General features: G+C 31.8%; 1 protein-coding gene and 1 long non-coding RNA gene across 2 annotated transcripts; both read right to left on the bottom strand.

Moving 5' to 3' along the window:
• Window positions 1-268: 268 nt before the first annotated feature.
• On the bottom strand, window positions 269-19,235 carry LOC127706868 (uncharacterized). The gene is made up of 8 exons (XM_052211594.1): window positions 19,165-19,235; window positions 12,448-12,505; window positions 11,896-12,152; window positions 10,619-10,817; window positions 8,647-8,870; window positions 6,999-7,230; window positions 4,415-4,597; window positions 269-3,071 (listed from the first exon to the last, which is right to left on the bottom strand). Exons 1-8 carry the CDS (start codon window positions 19,177-19,179, stop codon window positions 2,788-2,790), a joined length of 1,452 nt encoding a protein of 483 aa, XP_052067554.1. The 5' UTR covers window positions 19,180-19,235; the 3' UTR covers window positions 269-2,787.
• LOC127706870 (uncharacterized) lies at window positions 17,596-19,123 on the bottom strand. The gene is made up of 2 exons (XR_007984599.1): window positions 18,527-19,123; window positions 17,596-17,743 (listed from the first exon to the last, which is right to left on the bottom strand). It is a non-coding gene; the product is annotated as an uncharacterized LOC127706870 (long non-coding RNA).
• Window positions 19,236-26,676: the final 7,441 nt, after the last annotated feature.

Raw genomic sequence — 26,676 nt, 5'->3', positions numbered from 1 at the left:
TGTATATACTATGTATAAAATGCAAGTTTACAGCACCAATTTTTCTATAGATAAATTATCTGTAAACCTCAAAATATTATGGCACGCAGCGAAACAATTTTAATTTCTGAGAAAGTATGAAAATATGAAACAACAGCATACACTGAGTAGAAAATATTGTTCCATGTTTTCAAATCTTTTCTCGTTTTCATGGAAACAGTCATTAAAGGTCCGCATTTTTTAATATTTGACATATTCAAAGTTTTCTCTATTTCTTTATAAAAGTGCCTTAGTTTGATATAGTTTTATTGTTAGATTTAATAAACAGGTACGAAATATTATGGAAAATAACAAAAAATGATCATAATCCAGATTTACACTATCATAATGAGCAATTAACAGGTATAAATCAACAGAATATAACAAATTTATCAAAATATATTGACAATATAATGCAGCAACTATTGGGTTAGTCAGCTATAGATTTTGATAGAGGTTGCAACAAACATTAATGGGCAAACGATTTATTGCTAAGACAATTTGCTTTGCATCTTAGCTATATTTGATAATTTCTTTTGTTTTCAGCTGTGTAATTGTCTCCCCTTAAATAAAATGCTTACTTAAAAAACACAATAAAGTTTAAACAGGAAAAGAACTATGGAAGGAGGGAAAAACTTAATTTTTATATGTTCTTTATGTGATCTCAAGTTTGTTTGAAATATTTGCTCCTATTAATATGTGTATAAAATTTTTACAGTATTTAATTTAAAAAAAAGTGCATTTCATCAAGAATAAATATAATGAAAACAAAAAGGTGATTGATTAGAATTGACAATAAATTATGAGCATACATTAGGCAATTGATATGTCTTGCGTTTCGGGTAACTGTTTCACATGTACATATTTAATAGACCATATTAGTATAAAACAAATAAATTTGGTCTGAAAATATTTCCTTGTCTTACACCTACATTACTCTAGAAAAGCTATGTTCTTCACACATAATTCAGTGTTTTTAACATTCAAGTAGGTATATAATAGACGAAGTTCTCTTTATGTATAGTATAGATATTCTTGTATAGAAGGGAACTCAGTTGAGGGAAGATGTTTTATCTTTTGGGACAAAGGGTAAGTATATGCATTTGTTCATTAGACAAAGTTAAAAAGTTATCTTTGGGTAAATTTGAGTTACAACAAATGTGTACCACTACCTCAGTAAATTGTTAGTTTTACTGGATTATTAAAGGCGAGTTGCATATCTTTGTCAACCTTACCTTTTTTAACAATTATGTACAGGAACATATTTTTAATGCTGTGTTTATATATTTCTTTTTCATTCTGAAAACAAATTATATTTTTAAGAATTTCAGAACTTACTCAAATTACTTAAAATCTTTACCCTCTCACCCACATTTGTGAAAATTAAAGATATGTTGAGCATGCCTACTATTTGAATATTGATAGCAATTTTATTATCTTCCAGTTTTATGTTTTACCAATTTTCATTATGGTACTTTGTTTTTAGACTTCATAACATATGTATAAATCTTATATTAATGGTCATTGTCCTTTAAAACAAACATCACTAGAGTTAAGCAAAATGAAATAAAGTTTCTACTAATGACAATAAGTTCACAATAGCAACAGTCAAATTTTAATAATTTAATTTAAGTTCATACATATCTGTTATATTGTTAAGTAATTACACGTTTTGCTACCCTAGAAGACAAGTGCACATTGTTATCTAGAAATGATTTCTGATTCAATATAATTGGGTCCATTCCTTAGTTTATGAGCTTTATTTCTGAAGGACCATGTGACAGAAGAGTACCACATGTCAAATCTATCATTGAAAGACATGACAATGAAGAACAGCATGTCATAACTGGAATAAATATGAAACAGGTTAGTTTTGTCTTCCATCATGATAAACAAATCATTTAGGAAGAACACTCATCATTAAACTTATAATGTCTTATATATTTATAAATATTGATTACCACTTAATTTAGTGTTTAAGTTGCCTTTACAATATTCTTCTATATTCCTTTTATGTTAAATCAAGCATTATAAATCGTCCTGAATTGTCGAGTACTACTTTTATCATGTTATATTGGCCGTTTTTTCAAAACTGGTCTGTGTTTTTGAAAAAAAAATGCGATCACGAAAGAAGACCGTTAGGACTATCAGACTTACCTTTTAATTTTAGTTCAATACTGTCATTAAGTTAAGAACAATACCACATATACATATATGTATAATGTTTTCTAAATACAATGCCAACTTTCTTTTAAAAAAGTTCACCATAACCGCACAGTATTATGGAACCAAAACAGTCTCTAGAACTAGTGATAGTAGACCCATTCCGTTTCAGTTCATGCTTGCCAAAAGTGTAATTAGTTTCTTATAAATTATTTGTCGCACATTTAAAGATTTATCGTCAATTGTAAAAAAAAGAAGGCACCCAGGGGACAATAAAATAAAAATATAAATTCTTCAAACAAAGGTATCGGTATTGCAAAAACCATAGAGGTCTGAAAGGCCAACGAAATAAAACAAAAACATACAAAATACTGAGCAAAACATTATCATTATCAATTATCATTGTGACGTCACACAGGCGCACATATCTTCTACTATTGGATTTAGAACATGGCTTTTATCACGTAGAAAATTTAATCACGTCATAAAATCACATCTCATTTACGAAACTTTCAACGTTTTTGTATATAATATATATATATCTATACATTTGGTATCTCAGTATTTCCATATCCTATCCGATACTATAACTGCGCAAGGTTATTACTAATTTGCATAGTATTTACAGGCGTCCTCATATGATGGCGGAGGTTTTTCGTGCGAAAATGATGGCTTAATAAGAGTCGGGGGAGGCTGAGCCGATCTGCTACTGTTCCCCTCTATAGAAAAGTGTTGCTGCGGTTCATGTATTTCTATTTGTGAAGATGATGCAAGGTTACCCGTTACTCCTGAGGAATTTGCTGTATTTGTGATCTGAATATCATGTCGAGGATTTGGTGAAATCAAAGTTGAATGTTCTCTTTGTTCTGTAGTTCCTCTATTCCGAAATGCTGAAAACGAAAGTTAATGTCTTTTAAAGGAAATTAACTCTTACATATTTTAGAAGCCATTTGTGAATAACTAGAAAGGCAAGACATTATAAACAACACAAGTGATCTACAAAAACTGCCGTTCATTTGACATAAAAAAAATACATATTGAAACCTTACGCCACATTTTTGCCTATCTCTCATTAAAAAGTTTTAATGATATTATTTAACATTTGAAATAGGTAAAAATCACCATTTAACAATAACTCATTTGAGAAGTCGATCCTCAATTATTTCTGTTGTGTTCAGAAAGCATAAACAGATCCTGCTCCACATGCGGCACCTGTCCTATTGCCTTTATAAGAAAATTCGGTGATGTCAAATTCGAAGAAAAGAAGACGAGATTGTGGATAAGACAATTGAATGATATTTAGCATTCCATGGTCATCTCCGACACTAACATTCCATAACAGTCAACCAATTCGTGATAGACGAACCAAACCGCGTGAGCTCAGCTTCTCCGGAAGGAAAAGCATATCCAACTCCTGTCCTGTTGTTCGTGTAAGTACAATTGCGATGATATATCAATGCGGTGTTTATTAACGTTGAAAAGACGACAGATTGTTGCTACGACAGTTGAAACACATCCGTTGTCATCTGTAACACAGATATTCTATCAGGTTCAACCAAGTCCTGTTGATGTTCGTAGACTCTCGAAGAAATTACCAACTTTACTACCCGAAACCCTTGGTTCACTGCCTTTCTTCCAAACAATGAATCTTTATCTAGAATATCAGGAAAATATAGGAAAAGCAAGCTCTGAAATGTCGTATCAACCGGCAGATATATACTTAATACGCATGCATTGCTTGAATACTTCTACACCAAAAGGGAAAGTTTACAATTGGGAAGCTGAAATAGATCATTTTTGTTTAAAAATTATTTTTTTTATTTTTGCTAGATCTTGGTGAAAAGATCATTTTTTGCTGTAAATAGTTTCACTGTATCTGTTATAGTTTTCAGGAAAAAACGCGAACAAAAACGGCAAACATCGTTATTTAAAGCCTTAAATTATCATTTTTATCCTGTACCCTTTTCTGTGTTTGAAACCATAATGTCATTATATAAAACAATTAGAAAATTAAAATACGTCGTCGTCGTCGTCGTCGTCGTCGTCGTCGTCGTCATCATCATCATCATAATCATCATCATCATCATCATCATCATCGTCATCGTCATCATCATCATCGTCATATTCATCGTCATCATCATCAATCTCATAGTCATCGTCGTAAAAGAGAATCAAGGTTAGATTTCATTAATGCATCACATCAATTGTTCTGTGGTCCGTTAGTTGTAATTACCTCGCCTCGCATTCTCCATTCCATTCTGACTCTGACTCTTTCTTGTACATCTGTATTTACAATACCAACATATCAGTACCAAGACACACGCCACAAATGTAAAGATAATAACCAGTGTATCCTTAGTACTTAACGAAGAGTTATTATCATTGTCACTAAAATCTTTTGTCCATGAGGACCATTCTGTAAAATAAAGTAAAAATTAATTTGACAATACAATAAAATTCAGGTCTAATAAGGAATAAGCATGACTTTACTACCTTTAAAGCTGTGACACTTGTGCTTAGGTTACTGTTTAGTATCTTTCGATGGAATAAAAAAACAAAAAGAAAATCATACCCACTAATTGGTCACCAAATTATATATTTTTGATATAATTTACAAATGCCAGTAGTTAGTCAACATTTAATGATGATTTATTTATGTGTGTGCACAGTAGTTATTTAATGAAGATATTTTCAACTGCCTTTTGTTCCTAAAAAAATAGATGTAGTATGTTTGTCAATGCAGAAAACTATCCACTAGAGACCAAACGAAGTGAATGTGATCAATTACAGGTCACCATGCGGTATTTAACAATAAGCTAAAACTATATCGCAATTTAAGCTATAAAAGTTCCCATAATATGACAAAATGATATCAAATTCAAACGAAAAAAAAAAAAAACGAAAACAAACATACTGATTGATGACATAACATTGAACTAGAAAAAAACTTATGACACGAGTAACCAATGACAAGCACTGAATGGCAGGTTTCTCACTTGAGACGGACAGCCACAAACATAATATGAGTGGGCAAAACAAGTTTGCCCCCCCCCCCCCCCCACCACCACACTTTGTTTACCTATTGAACAATTGTGCAGCAGCAAAACATTGAAAGGATGAAGCAAATATCAGATTTAAACGAACCACAAAAAGAAAAAAAAACTATCGTTCTAACTCGCAGTAATTCTAAGGTAGTTAAAATGAAACTTATAAAGATTTCATGGTTTTTTTCCAGATTAGAATGAAAATATTCATGTTAGTACTAAAATAGACAATACGTAGAGACCTTACAACAGTGTAAAATTGATTAACTTTGAAAAAAAAAAAAAAAAAAAAAAAACGTGTGTTCATCATGTTCATAGGAATGAATACGTTCTTGAACATGGATCGTATTTAAATATAAAGACGCTACAGTCAACATCAACGTACAAATTAGTATGTGCTTTTCCGAAAATTAAATACTTCTACATATATACAGCAAAGGTTCCAAATCGAATCTGTGTATCTATGAATGAATGTAGTTACAGTTTTAAGTAATAACTGTGGTAACGAAATTCTTGACTTTAAAATTTACCAAGTGGTTATAACTGATGGGTTTCTGTCATATTTGTTTTTCGTTCGGGGTGTAGCATAAATCAAACCGTTGGTGTTCTCTTTGAAGTGTTAACATTAGGGAACAACCATTTAACTTCAAGGGTTGTTTTTTTTTTTTTAAGTTTTTGCATGCTATCAATCAAATTTTTTTTTCAAACTTTAACACTTTAAGGAATGGTGAAAATGTGGATACAGAATATTTCGTTTTATCATCTGCTTGACAACTTTATTTTTCATCAAATCGTGGATCAGAATATAATTTTTAGGAAAGAACCATATCAAAAACATACCCACCCCCTTTTTGAAGTTAAATGGTAGTTTCCATAGTCGTACCAGGGAATGTCATAGCTAATTATGCGGGTGGTTTGTATTTGAATTGATGAAGCTCGTGACATGGTATAGTTTACAACTTTATTTTTTGAACTTCATGCCATATTGCTCAAGAGCAAAATTGATAATTCAATTATTTGTTTTCTTATTTTATTTTTTTTTGCTAACAATTACATATCCTTTCATACTAATATGAAATGTGCCATATTTTGAACTGATAACTCTTCTTGTTATTTTTTTTTCTTTTTTTTTTTTAAGTTTTAAGTTAAATTTTAAGTTTAGTTTTATAAACTTTTCAGGAAGTGATTAATTGCATTTATATATTAAATGAAAATCATCAGCCACCAGCCGAAAAAAAACTTGTCTCTTTTGTCCGTAATTCCATGATATATTTTCCACGTTTAATTAAGTTCGACAGATCATCTGTCTAACACTTACATGAGTTACGGACTATAGCAAAAAGTAATATAACAAAACTACCGAACTCCGAGGACAATTCAAAACGGAAAGTCCTTTATCAAATATCAAAATGAAAAGCTCAAACACATCAAACGAATGGATAACAACAGTCATACTCCTGACTTTGTACATGCATTTTTCCATAAAAGAGAGGCGAAAGATACCATTGGGACATTCAAACTTGAATTGAAAATAAACTAACAACGCCATGGCTGAAAAAGAAAAAGACAAACAGACAAACAGACAAACAATAGCACATAAAACACAACATAGAAAACTAAAAACTTAGCAACACGAACACCAACAAAGACTGGGGGTGATCTCAGTTTCTCCGGAAGGGTGAGCAGATCCTGCTTCACACGTGCATTAGTAATGGACAGTTAATGATGTTGCAAACGAAGTGTATTCGTTTGTGTCAAAAGTCAAAACCTTACCTCTTTGATTAGAACTTGCCATTGGACATAAGTTAGAATCTCTGTTTTCTGGAATAATTCGAATTTTAACATCACATCTTGGTGTCGTTTGGCAATTCCATCTTGAACCGTCACGACAATCTTGTGAATGTATGCAATTCCAACTGGAATCTTCACCAAAAGTAAATGTAACTCTTTTGTCTTTTACATTCCAAGGAAGACACCATTTTTTCATCAAACTGTTTTTTAAAACCTGTAGAGAAATGCATTGTTTTGGTGATGCATATGATTAGATAAAGCTAATATGATTTGTGAAAATTGCTTATTTATTAATATCGCATTTTAAAATTCAGGCTATTACAATTAGTCTTTAATATCAACTGTTTAGACTTTGTCGGTTGAAAAAAATGTGAAAGGGGAGTACTGTTACGGGAAAGTACCGAGAATACTAATATAACACATTAAATACATCATTTAATAAAATTGAGAATGGAAATGGGAAATGTGTCAAAAATACAACCCAACCAAAGAGCATAAAATAGCCGGCGGCCACCAATGGGTCTTCAACACAGCGAGAAAATCCCGCAACCCGGAGGCGGGCTTCAACTGGCCCCTGAACAAAATGTGTACTAGTTCAATGAAAATGGACGTCACACTAAACTCCAAAACATTTAAATGAACTAAAATTAAAAAACATACAAAACTAACAAAGGCCAGACTTGGGACAGACGCAAAACTGCGGCGGGGTTAAACATGTTTGTGAGATCTCAACCCTCCCCCTATACCGCTTCGTATGTAATTCTTCATCTTGTTTTGCTGTAGACATCGATACATTTTCAAAATCTATTTGCGTTTATTTTATTTCCAAAAAAGCACAATATGAATAAAATTCAGATAGAGTGCACACGTATTCCTTGCAGGTATCTACCAACACTCCGTTCTACGTTTTGTTCTTTAGATTATTTGATAAGCCTGTAATAGTTAGTGTTCAAATGTTGCAATGTTTGTTTCATAAATACAAAACCAGGGAAACTGGAAAGGGTTTATAAACAGAAATATGAACGAAGGGTTGTCATGGTTTTCAGATCTTTGAAAGCGACGCCTTGACACAGTATCTTTATTTCAATTAGAACAAACTACTAGTAAACAAGAAAAGAAATTGTACGCGATGTCTAGCAAGGTATGTCCCCTGCATAGTATGAATTTGATTGAAATTACTGGTTTCTACAAATAGAAAGTGATTCCCCTGAAGATCTTCTAAGGAACAAATTAACATAACTTAGTCCAACATTAGATATCAAGCAAATCTAAATGATTTTTTTTCCGTTGAAATGGTACACCTTTTGTCCCCTCCCTTGAATCCGCAACTGTGTATCGCCTCAATCGAGATATGGAACTACTATATGATGAACTACTTTTAATAATTTTTTATGAATTTTTCATCAAAATTAAAAGTCAAACATGTACAGCAAATTTGTGTAACTGCAAATGCGATTTCATTCACAAGAACTTTTATTTTCATTTTTTTACTTTCTTTTTTTTCTTTTTCATGTTTTCTTTTTGTTGAGTAAAATTGCTATAGGAAACTCCAAGGTGTCGCATGTTACATGTCACATCCCTTTAGTTTAATGATAGAAATAGAATGTTCAACTTGAATATATATTATTACCAGTGCTGGATAGTAATCAATATCCACTTTTACATGACAGCTCCCAGCATCCAATATTGACCGGTTTGTAAAAGATTCAAAACATATTTGTACCGAATCCTTGACAGAAAAAGTTATAGACCGACATGGTGGACACATTTCATGATTGTTCCAGTAAGGGAATTTGTATACATATTCTACGTCTCTATCGGCGATACACACTTCAGTCCCACAATACTCCATAACTATAATAGATACATTCAGTTTTAAAAGAGTTAGTTTGATTGAATGATGTCAGTTTTGATTTGTGACCCGGATTTGTTTTAGTTTAATCGATTTATGATTATTGAAAAGCGGTATACTACTATTGCCTTGAATGTTCCTTTGCAAATATAACATGTTTATTTAGGGTGACCAGGTGTAAATGAAATATTTATTAACCTTATTAGACAAGTCAGACTTCGGCTGATTTTTTTTGTATTGGCTAAAAAGGTAAAATTCATGATTTCACCGTACCCACAACAAATAACAAACCAGTTAGTGTTTGCTTTAACTCCATGGTGCACGGTGCTTGGTTGAGAAGGAGCATGTGCAAATTTTCAAAATCGAAGTGAAAGTATTATTTTTATAATTGCATGTACTAACTAAATGCGAAATCCAATGAAATTGACTAAACAGTAATACAATGACTGCAAATTGAAATACTTATTTTCTATAGAATGCAGAATTTGCCAGAAGAAAGGATCTACAAACACAACATTATATCTTAACGAGTTGTATGTTCAGTCATTTCAGATGACATTCAGACCAAATTGTACGTAAACTTGTTTACTAATGTCAATGATCATGGATATCATCAAACAGGCGTAAAACATAATGATGTGAATTGAAGCAACCCTCAAATTTACTCTCTTTGGTCTTCCGTTTCAACAATTGAACTTTCATTATTTTAGATATTTTCAATTTTTGACATTTCTACTTATCATGGTTGTTTGTTTTGTTCACACAATGTTGTCAATATAATGAAATTATATGTAACTGTCATAAAGGAGACAGATTTAGCTAGCTATACAACTAGTTTTCATCCACCATTTTCTACTTAACGAAATGCCTGTACCAAATCAGGAATATGACAGTTGTTTTCCATTCGTTTGATAGGTAAGAGCATTTGATTTTGCGATTTCATAAAGGACTTTCCAATTTTGAATTTCTCTTGGAGTTCCATATTTTTGTTATTCTACTTTTTATTCCGAAATATATTTTTTCATTGTATGTTTTATTTTGTCTTAGATATCATCATGTTGGTAGCTTCCCTTTATTTAGTTTTTTAGATAGTTTAAGGAGGAGATGTGTGCTCACGTGTAACTGATTTTAACCACGCCACATGATGTGCCCCTAACAGGTCAAGGTATCGTAACCATATTTTTTTTCGTAAGTTACTTTTTATTAAAGGAGTTGGTCGTTGGCATTGTGAAATATTGTACTTTATTATATACTTAGTAGCGAATAAACGTAAATGGTATGTGTAATGCAATTGATGATACAATCGTGCTGTATCAGCCATCCGTGAATATATCGATACCAGTCACGGTTGCAAAGGCTTTATTAAAGTCCTTATCTGTATGACGTCACGTAATCGATATCAGTCACGGTTACAAAAGCTTTATCAAGTTCACCCCTAATGTGTATTACGTCATGTGTCGTAAAAAATATATAAGAGAGATGAGTTGTGCTTCAGGTACATTGTTGTACATGTATATAATAAAGTGTATGTGATATGTTTTTTTTCTCAATGTCACACACCGTATCAACCCTCAACCAATATTATTCCTCGAGCAGAGCTCTCGTGATTATATAATAGACTCGGGTTGATACAGGTTTGATATTGAAAAAGCAATATGATATTCTCTATGTATAACATTTGTTGGTAACTTTATTATAATTTGTATGTATCATTTTATAAAAATAGAATAGGATAACATAATGTACTTACGACACTTTTTTAAGGTGAAAAGATATGGAAGCTCTTGGTAGCATGACGTGCACAAACGATAGGTGATATTTGTCATCATCTTGGCATATCTGGCAATGCTGTTATTAAATTCTATTATGGTATGACTAACGTAACGCAAATAAAGTGTTGTTGTGGGGAAATGACCTTTCCATAAATGATTTGAAGAACAGTCAAGTGTCTGTGAAAATCAATAAAACTTTACTATTTGAGACACACATATGATTCATACTGGTAAACCTTATTCACAAATTATAATCCACTTTAAATTAAGTTTTCAATGTAATTAAACATTTGACAGTTATATTGATAGCCTTGTTTTATTTGATATTTGTTTTATTCTTTATCACCCTGCATAACTTGTCAATGTTTAAAGTTCGCTTCGTTAGCTATATTTTTATGAAATGACGTATCTATTTATGTTAGACAAGTCATTTATTTGACGCTATTAATTAATTATTTCCTTTTGTATACATCTCCGCCAATTTTGTCCAACCATTTTACAAAAACATTATATTTTAGTTTCAGTGACGTTGAACTTGAAACGATTTACTCTATAGATTGTAATAAACAATTAATTTCCCCATAGACGACAATGATAGCCTTTTTCGAGATACAGACTTTAGAAACCTTGCTAGAATTGAAGAAAATTATTCAGATAGTGTTTTTGGTCCAAAAAACATAGGTTCCCGTTGCTTTTCTTAACGTAATTTGTACATATCTCCCTTGCCTATCGATTTTGCACTTAAAACACGTGACTCATCCTAGCGTTGAAAAGACATCTCAGTTCTGTTAGGGCTTTGGAAAATATATGATTTTGCCTTTGGTATAATGCAGGGTGCACAAAGTGTCTAATAATAGTAATATAACGGACCCACATATCGACCAATCAGGATTAGCCATACTCTTAATTCTGAATACCATGTTATCTTCATAAAATGGCTGCGCCAATAATTGTAAAATCTGATGGTTTATTGTTACATAAAATCATTGGAATTCAACCCTGTGCCTATGTCATCCATCTGTGTAAGTTGCATTTTAAACAAGTAGATAAACTCCAGTTACAATCCTGAAACCATTTGTGTCGGACACTGAGACGGAAAGACGGATTAAAGGACAGAAGGGCAACCAGTATATGCTGCCGAAAACAAAAGGTGGCATTCTAGATATGTAAATAAACAGCACTTTCTCTAAATATTGAAAGGCTTGGTGTTCAAATTTACAACAAATAAATTTTAAACAAAAAAAGAAACAATTACCTCAAATTTATTGTTACTTGCTGGATCTCCTGAATAAATTTCTACTTTATATTGACAATCAGACAAAGTCTCTAGGGAAACGCTCACTTCTATTCTTTGAAATTCGTGCCCAGTATGATTAAGATTTATCGCATAATAACAGCCATCGATATCAGGAATATATCCGTTCTCATTCCTAGCTAGTATCAACTGAACGTGTTTATTTGGTCGTGTCGACAGGATGTGGTCATTGCATTTTTGATTGGTTAAATCAGCAACTGCAATAATAATCAAATTTTGTGTAACATTCTGCCTATGATATATGTACAGGCAATTCAGAAATTATACTTTCATGACTTTTTTTTAAAAAAGACCCTTAAAATTAACTTTTTCATTATATAATTTGCATTTGATTACACTAAAGTTTCAGACTGCACAGAGATAAGGCTATCCAATATACATGAGTTTCTGGCATATTTATCGTATCTCTGCGTTAATTTAGTGTTAAATCGATGAACAAGTGTACCTTCTACAACTATTCGTAAATATATGTATGTTTAAGCTGATGCCTACCTTGTACTGCAATAGATTTTGTTAACAGTATTGTCAATAACGACACACAAGCATTGATCTACAATGCAAAGATAAAATTTAACCGATTAAATCACTTGTATGAAAGAAACATATTAAAAAATATCGCACATTCATATTATAGAAACCTCTTGATGTTTTGCAAACAACTATCGCATGTATAATTTTTTGACATTGAAATGTTAGTACAACCAAGAATTTTTCAATCCCGATAGTTGCATTGCTTTTTATGTTTTAAATTTAATTGTCTGTGTATTTATCATCTCCCGAAATCGACCGATCGAGATATGTCGATAGAGAGGGGGATTTAAAACCCCAATACTAAGTGTCCTATAGCATGTATAGCTGTCATATTCCTAGATCAAACGTTGCGGTTATCGAGTCAATTTGCGTGAAATACAAGCAAGTAATATGGGTCATCGATAGGTGCTGATGCCACTGTATGCTTCTGTCAATTCAGAAGTAAGTGTTGTGTTGAGATATTCACAAAACTTGTTGAATTTTCCACAAATGTTTTCGGTCCTGTTCACGAGTTGAGTGTTTATGCTCTTAGCCCAACGTTGGACTACGGTGACTTATACATGTGTTATATGTGTTTTTATTTGTTCTGTTTCATTATGTTTAAGTTTTCGTATTTACTTAAAATTTACAAAGTGTATCTAATAATTATGTTCTTCTTTAATTTTTCAAATAAGTAACCTGTTATTTTTTGTATTATACATGTCATACTTCACTTTAAAATGTCTGATGTCGATAGGTTTATACGAGTGACCCATTATAATCTCTTCCATGGCTTATATTCAATTACTTTTCGCGGAAACCTGTTATGGAACCGCAATTTCATCAATTGTAACTTTATCTGTAATCAGTTTTTAATTGACGATTGTAAACTGATCCGGTCAAAGTTGTTAAATAATTCTAGGATATTTTTTTATGAGGAACTGTAGAAGACAGTCTGAATGTCCGCTACAGTAAATGAATGATGCAGCTGTGTTTGCACTTTAATCACTCTCATTACAAGCCGTATATATTTTATGACTAAGGTTTTCTTATATATCCTATCCCTATAGTTTTGTGGTATAATGATGTATGTTACATTCATGTTGTTAAGGAAGTGTTGAAGGTGGCTGTCAAAGGATGAGAATGTCGAGAGTTCAGTAGGCATGGACGTGATTTTGTATAACCATGCAATGATAGTAATGTGTATAAGTACATGAAGTATATGAACTTGTGTATAATAAATATGCATAATACATGTGTTTTATAAAACCAGTGATACTAGCTAGGAATGAGAACTTCTTACTAACTCACTAACTCACTTAATTGACACAAATCAATTAGAAAGTTACGTCGATGTGCTATTTAAACGGTAATAATAATATTAATAATAATAATAATAATAATAATAATAATAATAACAATAATAATAATAATAATAATAATAATAATAACAATAATAATAATAATAATAATAATAATAATAATAAAAATAATAATAATAATAATACTAATAATAATAATAATCAGCATTCAAAGTGGGTAACCAAACTATTTGTCACTAATCATACTGGGAGCCCTCATGAAGAAAGTACAAACATAATATATAGAAGCACACACAAATAAACAATAACAACAATCAAGTAGTATATATACATAAGTTTATATCATTCATAGTGGTCATGTTAATTTTCAATAATATATCTCTGTGTGGCTTGACGGACTTTGAAGCTTTTAGATGTAAATAAACATAAGGATTTTGACAAACATGGTTCGAATGCAGAGATATCTAATCACTTAGAAACCAAAATGAACTACTAAAAATGTGAGTGACCCCAAAAACAACGCCTACTGTTTTTGTTTATTGACGAAACACTTTATCACAAAATGTGTGTGTATCTCCTTCCGTTGGAGGACAAACAATGGTGACATGCATAAAGGAGTAGGTCCGGTAAGGGCCGATTTTGGCCTCAAAATTCAGGTTCATCTGATGAAAGATTTTGGACACTTTTTAAACACTTAAGTGTCTACTTCAGTCGATTCAATTCGTTTATGTGAAAGATTTGAACTGATTTAGTCATTAAAGACGCTCAAATTCAAGCATAAGTATGAAAAATCTATCAAATATGTCATAATATGTCACTTTTCAGATGGTTTTTGTCAAAAATGAAAGTGGCCGCATCCGTGTTCATTCTCAACCTTTATATATGTTATGTATTATCATCAAATACAACTAACATTTAAATGTTAAGAATGAACACAAATGCGGCCACTTCCATTTCAGACGGAAACCGTCTAAAAATTAACCAAAATGCCAAAATTTCGAAGATTTCAGTAATTTAGCATGACTTAATGATGCTAGTACCCGATACATGTGCATTGTATTGTCAAAACAGCCCATATTTATGTAACAGAAGTATTCTTCTTTCCAATAAATAGCTGAAAATTTACATTTTAACAATTTTGTAAAACTGCTATATTTTGGGGCCAAAAAGGGCTCTTACTGGGCCTACTCCTTTACGCCCATTATAATTCTATAAACATTCTTTTTTACTGTCTGAAGTGGACATATTCAGTCTCTATCGACATTGTTGTTTCGATCGTTAAATAATTGAAATTAATAAAAGAGCTTACATTATGAAGGATCAACGTTGTAAAATTGCATATATTTGTTTTTTGATGCAAAGATGTAATCAAGTACGGAAAATTAGATCAAATCGATATAAACATTAATCAAGCGAAATGTTATGAAATACAACTTGAAACAGTCATACCTGAGAGTATTAAAAAAATTACCGGCTATCCTATTAGTATTAGGATGGAAACCTTTTCCATCTAAACCATACCAACCAATTTCATTTACGGCCATATATACAGTTATTTACTCGAGACATTTACCGGCTTGCCACACATGACTTCAAAGTCACTCACAAAAGGAGACCAATATTTTGAAAAATGGAAATGTGAATATTATAGGGGACAATTTTAAGGTTTCAGAGTATGCCTTGCGAATAAAACCAGCGAAAAAAATCGAACAAAAATCCAACAAAAATCCAACAAAAATAACTGAAGCAGCATATCTATATCATAAATCTAGACCATCGAAGCTGCGAACTTTTTTTTATCTCAGGACACAGAACCAAAGAACCATTAACCTTGAGTCAAAACAGTCTTTTACTTTGAACATGAATATAATGCTTTAAAAACTGTCAAGTGCACTATGTGGGCACCTTTTTTACCTCTCAATATGAAGCTTACCTCTCAATAAGAATAATGTTTGCATTGAAGAAGAATGAATAGATCAACTGGAAAATTTAATTTAGATTGTATTAAATAATCTACGTGACGAAAAAAAAAAACAACAGTAACCTACAGCTTCCTACATGCTATCAATAACCTCACTTCAATCAGAATCTGATACATGGAAATCAAATAGATGGTTCCGGATCACCGCCTCAACAGCAAAACTAGCCAGCAATCTTTGAAGCATCTTAAACACTGAAACACAGTATTGTGATGGTACCAAACGTATACTATTTAACTTTATTTCATATAATATTTTAATTTTACATACATTTCCTATACCAGACACCGTTTGAAAGTGAATAGCAAGCCAGAGCAGATTATTTAAAACATATGGCAGGAAAAATACAAGACGTTCGAGTCATAAAAACAGGATTCTCGATAAAGGAATTTTTGCAAGAAATCGAAAGGTCCCCTGATGATCTTATTGTTTATCCAGAAAAAGATCAGAAATATGATCTTCTTAAAATTAAATGTTCAAAACTTTTTCGTTAAGTGGCACCGTTTGAATTGGTTTTGGCATTAAGAGAAAACAAAATATTGAATAGTAAGCTATATTCCGCTTGCCTCTCTCGTTTAACATCCGAGATTGCTTCCTTAGAGCTAAAAACACACCATGCCTACTTTTTTCACTCCAGCTAGCAGTTATAGGACTCGAAAGACGTGACCCTTTGAGAACAAGTTATTGCTCTTGAGGTTTTTGAAAATTGGGTACCAAAGAAACTGTTCCCTGTTATTTTAACAGACATTAATATGCCAATATATTTCAAGTCTAAAAATAGATTATATATTGTTAAATCATAGTAAATGTACATAATAAAATTAAACAAATTAATAATGGAGACACAGGTATAGTTTTTATATTGATACCACCACATATATATATATATATATATATATATAAATGTTCAAAGTTTGTTCTTAGTCGATTAAAGGTTTAATAACTATTACAAGATAACTTGTACCAAATACCAATTGATTGGAAATTGAAGACATTAACACAGGTAATTTCCATTTATTCACACTTTCTTTGACGCGTTCAATATGTATACTAGCCTTGGCTATTTTATATTCTTCTTGGGAGGTATTTTTTTCTCTATCCTAGAAATAGTGGTTTACTCAAGGAAGCTTGGCGTCTGAGTGGAAGGTCTTCAATTGTAAATCCCTTATCTACAAGAACCGAATCACCTGGATTTCTATAGTTTAAAGTTCCATTCAACTCAACAATTGCTCTACGACTTACCGAGTCCTCAAATAAGCCTGAGACATAAACAATTGATCTGTAAGGTGCTGTGCCAGTAAAACATTTATAAGTATAGTTGTTTTTGTATGAAGATTACAAATGTCCTCGTCTTTTGAAATATCTTGGTACTGGTAAATAAAATCAGTGGAATCTATTGTCTATCCTTAAAAGTTAAAAATACTTTTGGTAATTCAACTTTAGAATGCTGTCGTCCTGGAAACATGTCTTGTGCCATTGATATGGTGAAGCTGAATCCATGTTAACAAAAGCAATTCGTAAATTTTTGAAATAGTATCAATACTGTAACCCCTTCTAAGTCTTAAAAAGGTCAGAAATAACTCATCTTTTTGTTTCAAGATTTTTATGACCTTTCCTTAAACCTTCTTTTGAATCATCTTTTTCATCACAGTATATTAAAATGTAAACACTAGAGCCAAGAAAGTTAAATAAAATGCAAAACTAAGCATATATCAATCCTAAGAATAATTTCATATTAGCATCATTGTCTTTGATCGTCGTCATTACGCAAAGGGTGGTGTCATTTTGTTCATTTGTTTGATCATTCTTACTACTTTCACTATTTCTCATTTGTTTTTTTGTTTTTTTTGGTTTTTTTTTTAAATCTTGTTTTCGATTATTGCATTTCCAATTTTTTTTACATATATTGTTTGCCCTTCATTTGTCGGTATACACTCTGTTTGTGACGATGAATCTGCAGATGCAGAAAATTGCTTCCTGAAATATAAAATATATATTAAATGTAGTTTAATAACCTTCAACATTGTACATGTACATAAAAATAACATATCATGTTTTTTTTAATTGCTTCATTTACAAAATGTAGTATTGGTAACTTGATAACTGATGTTTATATATGAATTGTTGTTAACTGAAATTGAAAAAAAATGTTAAGCTTAAATTTACACATGTTTAAATCTAATAAATTATGCCACTTAATTTTAGAATGCTAGCCACAAAATGTGTGCAGAGGGAAGATATCAGCATCATTTATTATCAAGTGTTCTATATTATTATATGTTCGAAATTCATCAATTAAAATTTATAAATCATATTTTCATTTGTTTTCGGTTGTGTCGAATGATGTTTAAACCTCCCAAGACTAACCTTGTCTGTAAAAAATATATTTAGAATAGATAAATCAATGGACAGGTCAATGAAACCGTCAGCAGCGTTTTTTATATCCGTTTTTGAAATTTTTATTAGCTTTCTGCTAGGTGAAGATGTTTTCCTTATGCATTCAATCCTTTTTTTTTACCGGTGAAAAATTAAATGTATAAATAGTTTTGTTGGCAATCATACAACATGTTCTCTTTTATATTAAAAATTTGACTTAAATATACATGTAACTCACTATTACAAATAACAAGGAATGTTTGCAGTTAACATCACATTCTGAAGAAAAACAAATATTGAGCTAATCTAAAAATTCATTAGCTTTACATGTAAATACCAACACAAAATGTAATTTGAATAAAAGAAGAATGCACTAAAACTAACCTGTTCATCGGTCTCTCAAAGTGCTGGGATTGGATCAGCATTTTCAGCCGTAGGACTATATTATCATGCCAAATACTTGCTGCATATATATGTAGGTCTTTTGATTTTATTCATGTTAAAATCATCATCCGGTCGATCACTAGCTTTGATCCAGTTTAGACGGGCTTTTCCACGAGTTGTCGGTTTCGGTAAAAGATGAAAAACACATCATTCGTGTATTCTCCATGTCTGTACCTAGTATCACTATTACGTTTTCTATACAAACAATGCCTATTTCCTACAGGTTTTGATTGATTTGGTAATTATGCCATCGAATTAGTCAGAAAGTAATATAAAAATATCAATGGAATTTACCTCATGCAAAGCGTTGTTTACAAATTGCTTGCATGACATCCGTGAACTTTATCTGTGATGTAATTCTTAAAATAACTTTGTAATCTATTATTAGTTCAACCGATCTTTGCTAATGCTGTTGAAACTTTTAACTGTATAATGGGAAGGTCAATACACAACAGAATAAATAAACGTTTACAAAGTATGTGTCAGACTATTGATTAAAGCAGTTTCTTGATACAAATATATTACAAACGGCTTTCATTTATCTAAAATCATCATGCGAAAAAAGATAACTGACTTACATATAGAAAAAACATGTTGTTCCAATAACATATTATTAATTATTATATATCGTCATAATGGATTACTTCAGTCAGTCTACAAATAAGTGATTATAATACTCGGTTATCATCCGGAAAAGATCATAAAAAACACGCGGAATCCGCATTAGAAATTGGAAATGAGATGGGTAAATACAAAATTAGTATTAGCAGTTACATAATATGATGTCATTTGCCATAGGCGTAAACAAATGTTTAAGGCTTTTTTTGTTTAATTTTTTAAAATAAGCTTTACGTATTTGATGAGAATTTATTGTTGTTCTTGATTGTCCGTATGCGTGATTTAGATATTTGTTTGTGTTTCGATTTTTGGCATGCCTTAAATATTTTATTTGGTGCTCAATATACCTTTTTTTTCGTAATTTTAATTACGAATTCGTTAACTAGTGAATGATTGTTTTCTTGAAGCTAAAATGGATATGTTAACTAAATTAAATCAACTGAAGTATAATTATAATGTTCAGTTAAAATAATTATTCATACATGTATTTTTATTTAAGGATATTACTCTTACGAAACGATATTTGCCATGCAGAATATCAAACAATGATAAATTGGTAAATATATGTAAATAAGATGAAATTGATCGCAGAGCAAATGCTTATGGTCGTAGGTAAATTGGTTAATAATATAATTAACAGGTCATTTTCTCCCGCTTGATAGAAAGAATGAACAATCATTTAGTCAGAGGGTGTAAACTCATCACGAGGATCATCCGTCTGGCTTTATTGATTACACAAATACATGTAAATAGACATGCCCAGTCGAAGGGCGGAAGTTTTTTTTATTGTACCAGAGCGTGGACTCGTTTAAAGGCATCAAAACTTTCAAACACCATTCTGGCATTAATTAATTTGTGTTACAGCCAGAAAGAAATAGGTCTCAGAGACCATATTTCTACAAACATCCGTTTCCAACCTTGACTGAATTCAGAAATACATACGTGAATATGCATTTGGTATTTAGATCTGCCGTAACAATTCCAGATAAAAAGAATTCAATATCAATATGTTTTCTTCTACATAATATGGAATATGCTAAGCTTGTAGTTTGAGCCAAAATAACAAAAGAAAGATAATACATTGATATACATGCATACTTTAATGAAACATTTCATTTCACTATAAGCATTTGGCGGTTAAGGTCGCGGTACTGCATAACTGTTATTTTTTATTAAAATATAGAATATGGGCAGGACATTTGAAGAAACTAAGGTTTCAACTCCCTCAGGCAAAGTTGACCTTAGATGAATTTGGCTATTTGTTTTAGGTATTTTTGTCATATAGCTCTTCAACTGTTTCGGTACTTATACATCCCTCGGATTTCAAATGTTTGGCATTGAGCGTTCCTGATGAAGGTAAATCCAGAAAAGCGCGTCGGACGCATGAAATTATTAAACGCACTGAAAACCTAAATTAGTCAATTTGACCAATTTAATTGGTCATTTTGACTGTCCTCTAGATGACAATGCACTTTAATCATTTTGACTATGCTCTTAGTCGTTTGACTAGATGGTTAGTCACATTTGACTGAGAAGGGTGGTAATTATGACTATGTTAGGAAGTCAAAATGACTATATGGTATACTCGTTATGACGAATTGGATTGTTCAATTGACTATGCACATTTGTCAGTTTGACAATTGAATGCAGTCCATATGACTTATTGAAATGGTCGAAAGTGACCATGTTGGTTAGTCAACATGATTACTGTGAATAGTCACGACTGTTAGACTGTTATTTTAATTTGTGTTGTGTTTTTTGTTCTACCATTTGACTTTGTGTGTGTTTCTATCCGTGCTGTACTTTTGTGTTTCATTTCTTCTGTTATTATACTTTATGTTGTTTCTCTTCCATAGGATTGACAAATACATCTGGAATATAATATCATTAAAAATACCACAGCAGCAGTACTAACAATGACAACAGTATAAAACCACAAAGTGTTCAATGTTCAAAACCTTCCTATATCTTAAGTTTCCATGTGTTACCATTACTCAGTGACATATATTAAAAGTCTAAAAACCAAATAAAGAAAATGTATTTATTATAAACTCATTGTTACATACATTATGATATCCCAACTTAAATATATATTTTATACATTTTCAGTATGTCAGAATTTGAAGTGTTTATTTAAGATATTTTGTCGGTATCAACTCTGCATGTGTCTGTGTAATATTCTCTCTGGTCAAAAATCTCTCAGCTGTGCCCATACAAATAGCAATGTCTTCATTTGCTGAAAAATATAATTATATCATTTTAGAAGCTAAAATATAACAATAAACAGTTATATCAGTCATGTTAAAAGTTAAAAGAAAAAAACAAATTTTAAAATCTTTGATCTAGTGATTTAGTCACTCATCTTATACAATTATTTTGTAATGTAAGCACCGGGATCTTGACAGCCACCCATCCTATATCACAACATTGTAATGTAAGCACCAGGATCTTGACAGCCACCCATCTTATACCACAACATTGTAATGTAAGCACCAGGATCTTGACAGCCACCCATCTTATACCACAACATTGTAATGTAAGCACCGGGATCTTGACAGCCACCCATCTTATACCACAACATTGTGATGTAAGCACCAGGATCTTGACAGCCACCAATCTTATAACACAACATTGTAATGTAAGCACCAGGATCTTGACAGCCACCCATCCTATATCACAGCATTGTAATGTAAGCACCAGGATCTTGACAGCCACCCTGAGGTTTTTTTAATTTATTGTTGTGAATATCGATTGCAGTGTTTATTTTTAACAGTTTTTGGTCAGATGAAAAAAAAGATATCGCTAAATACTCTTTTCAATCGACAATACGTTGAATGTGTATCAAAATTGATATCCCGTATACATATCTCCCCCTTTTTTATTGTCATTACGTCAACATGTGCCGATATAACATTCATTACACTTCTTATTCTTTAGATGCATTTTTGTAAGTTAGAATTAAAACATATAAACATAATACTTACTTTAAACAATTGGTTAAATTGACAAAAACAGTTTCGTGCCTCCTGGTTTGTTTACATCTACACGATCTAGGGAACAAAGGGAACGCGAAAGAGTGCGCGTGAAAACCGATACTCTACACCACGTGGTGCTGTGACCACTAACATAGTCAAATTGACCGTGCAGGCAGTCACAATGACTTGATTAGTAGTCATATATGCTGTTGACTACCTTTCGGCTAATATTTGACTAACTGAATAGTCATAGTGACTAATTTAAATTTTCAGTGCGTGTTGTTTTCAATTTTTTGATACATGAGGCAGGGAAAACAGTTGCTTTTCATTTTATGCCGTGTTCTTTATAATAAGATTGACAATAAATACATAATTATGTAGCTTTCTCTTTTCTCTCTCTCTCCCTCTTATACCATTGTTGTTGATTAATAAAACTAAACTCTAGTGTGAAGTGTATATACAAAGGTTTCCTTTTGATGACGTGTCTTCGCTTTCAACATTTTTAGCAGCAGCAGTAGTATCGAGGGGACGGTTACAGGAAGCGTTGATTGAAAATAAAAATTTTCAGATGAATAAAGGTGTGTCAAATACATCTTTACTTCATTCTTAAAACTGGAAGGTAAGCAAAATCAACTCTTCGTAAATTTTGCGGACGCCATCACTGTTAGTCGACCGTTATGGAATTTCCGTTTCACAGATGATAGCGGATATGTTCCTAATGTTGTAACTACAATCCCGTCTCCTTTTTACGCATGTGACCTACCGAATTTGACTTGTTACCGGGTTTGTACTAACATGAGCAACACGATGGGTGCCACATGTGGAGCAGGATCTGCTAACCCTTTCGGAGCTCCTGAGATCAGACAAAAACATTGTTTAGGCCCAACTCTCTGTTATATTGGCTCATTTGTCTCTATTCTGGAAACCCCATTCCGTTCCTCCTACACTTTATGCACATATTAACAGTTATTTAACATTTTATCAATGAAGTGAAAACCATTGTGATCAAAACTGTATACGGGCGCATGCTTGTCAAAGAAAAGAAGTGAATTTGTCGTTTATGAATAATACATGTAATACAAAGTCATTTTGTTTCTTTCATTCTAATATCATGTTCTCAATTTTATGACGACGGTAAAGCTTAATTATCAGTATACACTTATTAGATTATATTTCAAAATAAGACGATGTGGTGTGATTGCCAATGAGACAACTCTCCACCAGTGACCAAATGATGTAAAAGTTAAACACTGTAAGTCACCATACGGCCTTCAACAATGAGCAAAACTCATACCGTAGAAACCATATGCTCATGAAATACATATTTACATTAATAGATGTATGTTTTGTCCTCTTGAAGGCATTGAAAGTGTGTGTAAACTTTACACTGATCATACTAGCTTGAAATCGGAAAATGCAAAGGATTAATCTTTAAACCAGCCGATCAAAAAAAAAAAAAAAAAAAAAAAAATCAGGAATTTTCCACCATTGGACGTCAGCAGTATTATATAAGATAATTGAATATTAAGGTCAGGAATTTTTTTCCATAATATAGAAAGGAAATACTTTCCTACAACGAAAGGTCAAGGTACTTATTTCCTGCATATATGGGACTGAATATTCATTTTCTTCCAGTCTATGTAAATATTATTAATTTTAAGTTAATATTTTATATTCTTGATACTCATTCTCACTATCATCCTGCACTCCAAACTCCCGATAACCGATTGAGGTATTCTCACAAATCGATACTTATTTACGTGCATTGGTATATGTTGTTTGTATCATTACCTTGCCTCTTTTATACTAACAGGTACGATTGAGCGGGAAAGAAGTATCCGTTTTCTTAGTGATGCGAACAACAGTACCAAAATTAACTGGTTTAGCCAGGAATGATTGATCATTTCAAACTAATCAGATTTATATAATATTACCAGTATATGTGCCAGTAAACTAATTTTTCATTAATAGGTTAATGGTTTCATAGTTCGTGCAGTTGGACATATTATTTTATTGTTGCATTAACATATGAGGGTATGGATGGGGTCTTAATTTCCGTATTCTTTACATTTGGAGGCATTTTTCTTCATCTTTAAATATGATTTCTTCTTTTTGTACGTCCCTTAATTCTTACTCAGAATTGTATTCCCTTATTCTTTTATTTTCACCAGTTATTTTTTACACTTTTGCACCCAATTTTTCTCTGTTCTTTATATTTTTTTGCTTTTTTTCTCTAATCATAAATTTATTTGTCCTTTAATCTCTATTCTGTAAACCCCATCCAGCCCCTCACATGTGAAAGTACTTAATTGAAAGTATAATGTATACACACTACATTTCTTTATTAATCCGTACTATATACAGTTATATTCGTAATATAGTTTTTCCATGCACTCTGTTACACACTTTAAGTAGTGTATTTTATAAAAAAAAAAAACAACCGTCTTATATGTTAAGATAGCATACCGTCTTATGTATTAAAAAAACACACCGTCTAATTTTTTACTATAACACACCGTTTTATGTATTAAGATACCGCACCGTCTTATGTATTAAGATAACTCACTGCACATGCAGGAGAAGCAATAATTAAAGTAGTGAATCATAAGAAATAGTTCTGAACTTACCAAAACACTTTAGTAAGTCTTATCATGCTTATAGTCTAGATGTAAGCGCCCAGGAAGCTTGTTAATAGGAAGCTTAAGTCTCATATGAAAACACCATACAAAATCAAAAAGAAATGTGTTTGTTTTAAATATAGATGATAATTGTAAACATACACCAAAGGAGTGATACAAATTAGTGTTTATTTTGACAGTTAGATTTTCCTACAAAATAAGGGCCTCGGTTCACGAGTTTTCTTAGTAGTTCAATTATTGCAGCACTGAGATTGTGAGTTCGAACCCTGCACGTGGCAGGTGTGTACATGTACGACTCCATTATTCATAAACTAGAAGTGTCGATTTTCATTGCCGAAAGTCAGTGATTTCTCCGAACACACCAGGACATCTTCTTCTTCAATATTAATTAAAAAAAAAAATCTGGTAATATCGAATACAATTCATATACTTACTAAATAATAGCAAATCGATCTGATCGTATGTAACGATGTACCCTTATTGTACTCACTGAAAAAAGCAAGTGTTGGATAACAATGATAACACATGTTGATCAGTTTATTTCCCCACGGTTAGGTCCACGTTTTGAGGTTTTTTATTTCATCGTACAGGTTAAAACATGGTAATGTAAACTTGTACTTCAAACTAGAATTTAGTTTTATTAATCAGCAACAATGGTCTTTAATTATATTTGAAAACAAAAGATTTTAGATTTATTTTATTTTAAATTTATTTTATTTTAAATCAAGCTTTTTTAATCGTACTACAGTTACATGAGTTACCATGTTATATTGGACTTTTTGAAAAACTGGTCCGGGTAAAAGAAAAGATGTGATATTGAAAGAAGGCAGATAGGATCGTTAAGACTGACGTTTTAATTTTATTTCAGCACTGTTATTCATTAAAAAAAATAACACATATATGTATAACATGTATAATGTTTAGGAAATGTAATGTAAACTTTCTGTTTTAATGTTTTACCATACCCTCACAGTATTATGGAACCATAACATACTATAAAACTAGTGGCATTTGATTCATACATATATTGTTTATGCTTGTCAAACATGTTTCAGCTTGTTATTATTAACGTGACTTATATATATAACTTGTAGCACACTTCTAGTTTAATTGTCAATTGTTAAAAAATTGAAAACACCAAGGTGACATTAGAAAAAAAAACATAAGTTCTTTCTTGTCACGTCACGCACACGCAATATTGTTCTATTGGAACTAATACATGGCTTTGATCGCAAAGAGAAAGAATAGCGTCATATTAGAATTACATCTCATTATATGAAACTTTCGACGTTTTTTTTTATATATTTAGTGTCTCAAAATTTTCATATCCTATCAAGTGCATTTACTTTTCAGGGTTTTCACTCAGTTGCATAGTATTTACAGGCGTCCTCGTATGATGGCGGTAATTTCTCGTGCGAATATGATGGCTGCTTATGTGCTGGTGGAGGCCGAACCGGTCTGCTACTGTTCCCCGGTATAGTAATGTGTTGCTGGGGTTGATGTATTTCTACATGTGAAGACGATGCAAGATCACCTGTTTCTCTTGAGGAATATGTTGTATTTGTGATCTGCATATCATACTGAGGACTTTGTGAAATGAAGGTTGAATGTTCTCTAGGTTCTGTATTTCTTCTATTCCTCGTTGCTAGAAACAAAAGTTTATGTTAGTTATGTTAAAAGAAATCAAAACTCTTTTATTTTCAGAAGCCTTTTGGGAATACCTAGACAACAAGACATTGTAAACAACAAACCAACGTTCGTTTGACAAAAGTATAACACATTGAAACCTAAGGCAACATTTTCACCTTTCATTCATAAAGAGTTTTAAAGATAATAAAATAAGTAAAAATCGTCATTT

This window comes from Mytilus californianus, unplaced genomic scaffold, assembly GCF_021869535.1.
Source record: "Mytilus californianus isolate M0D057914Y unplaced genomic scaffold, xbMytCali1.0.p SCAF_6, whole genome shotgun sequence".
NCBI lineage: Eukaryota > Metazoa > Mollusca > Bivalvia > Mytilida > Mytilidae > Mytilus > Mytilus californianus.
This window is presented reverse-complemented; position numbering and strand designations above follow the sequence as displayed.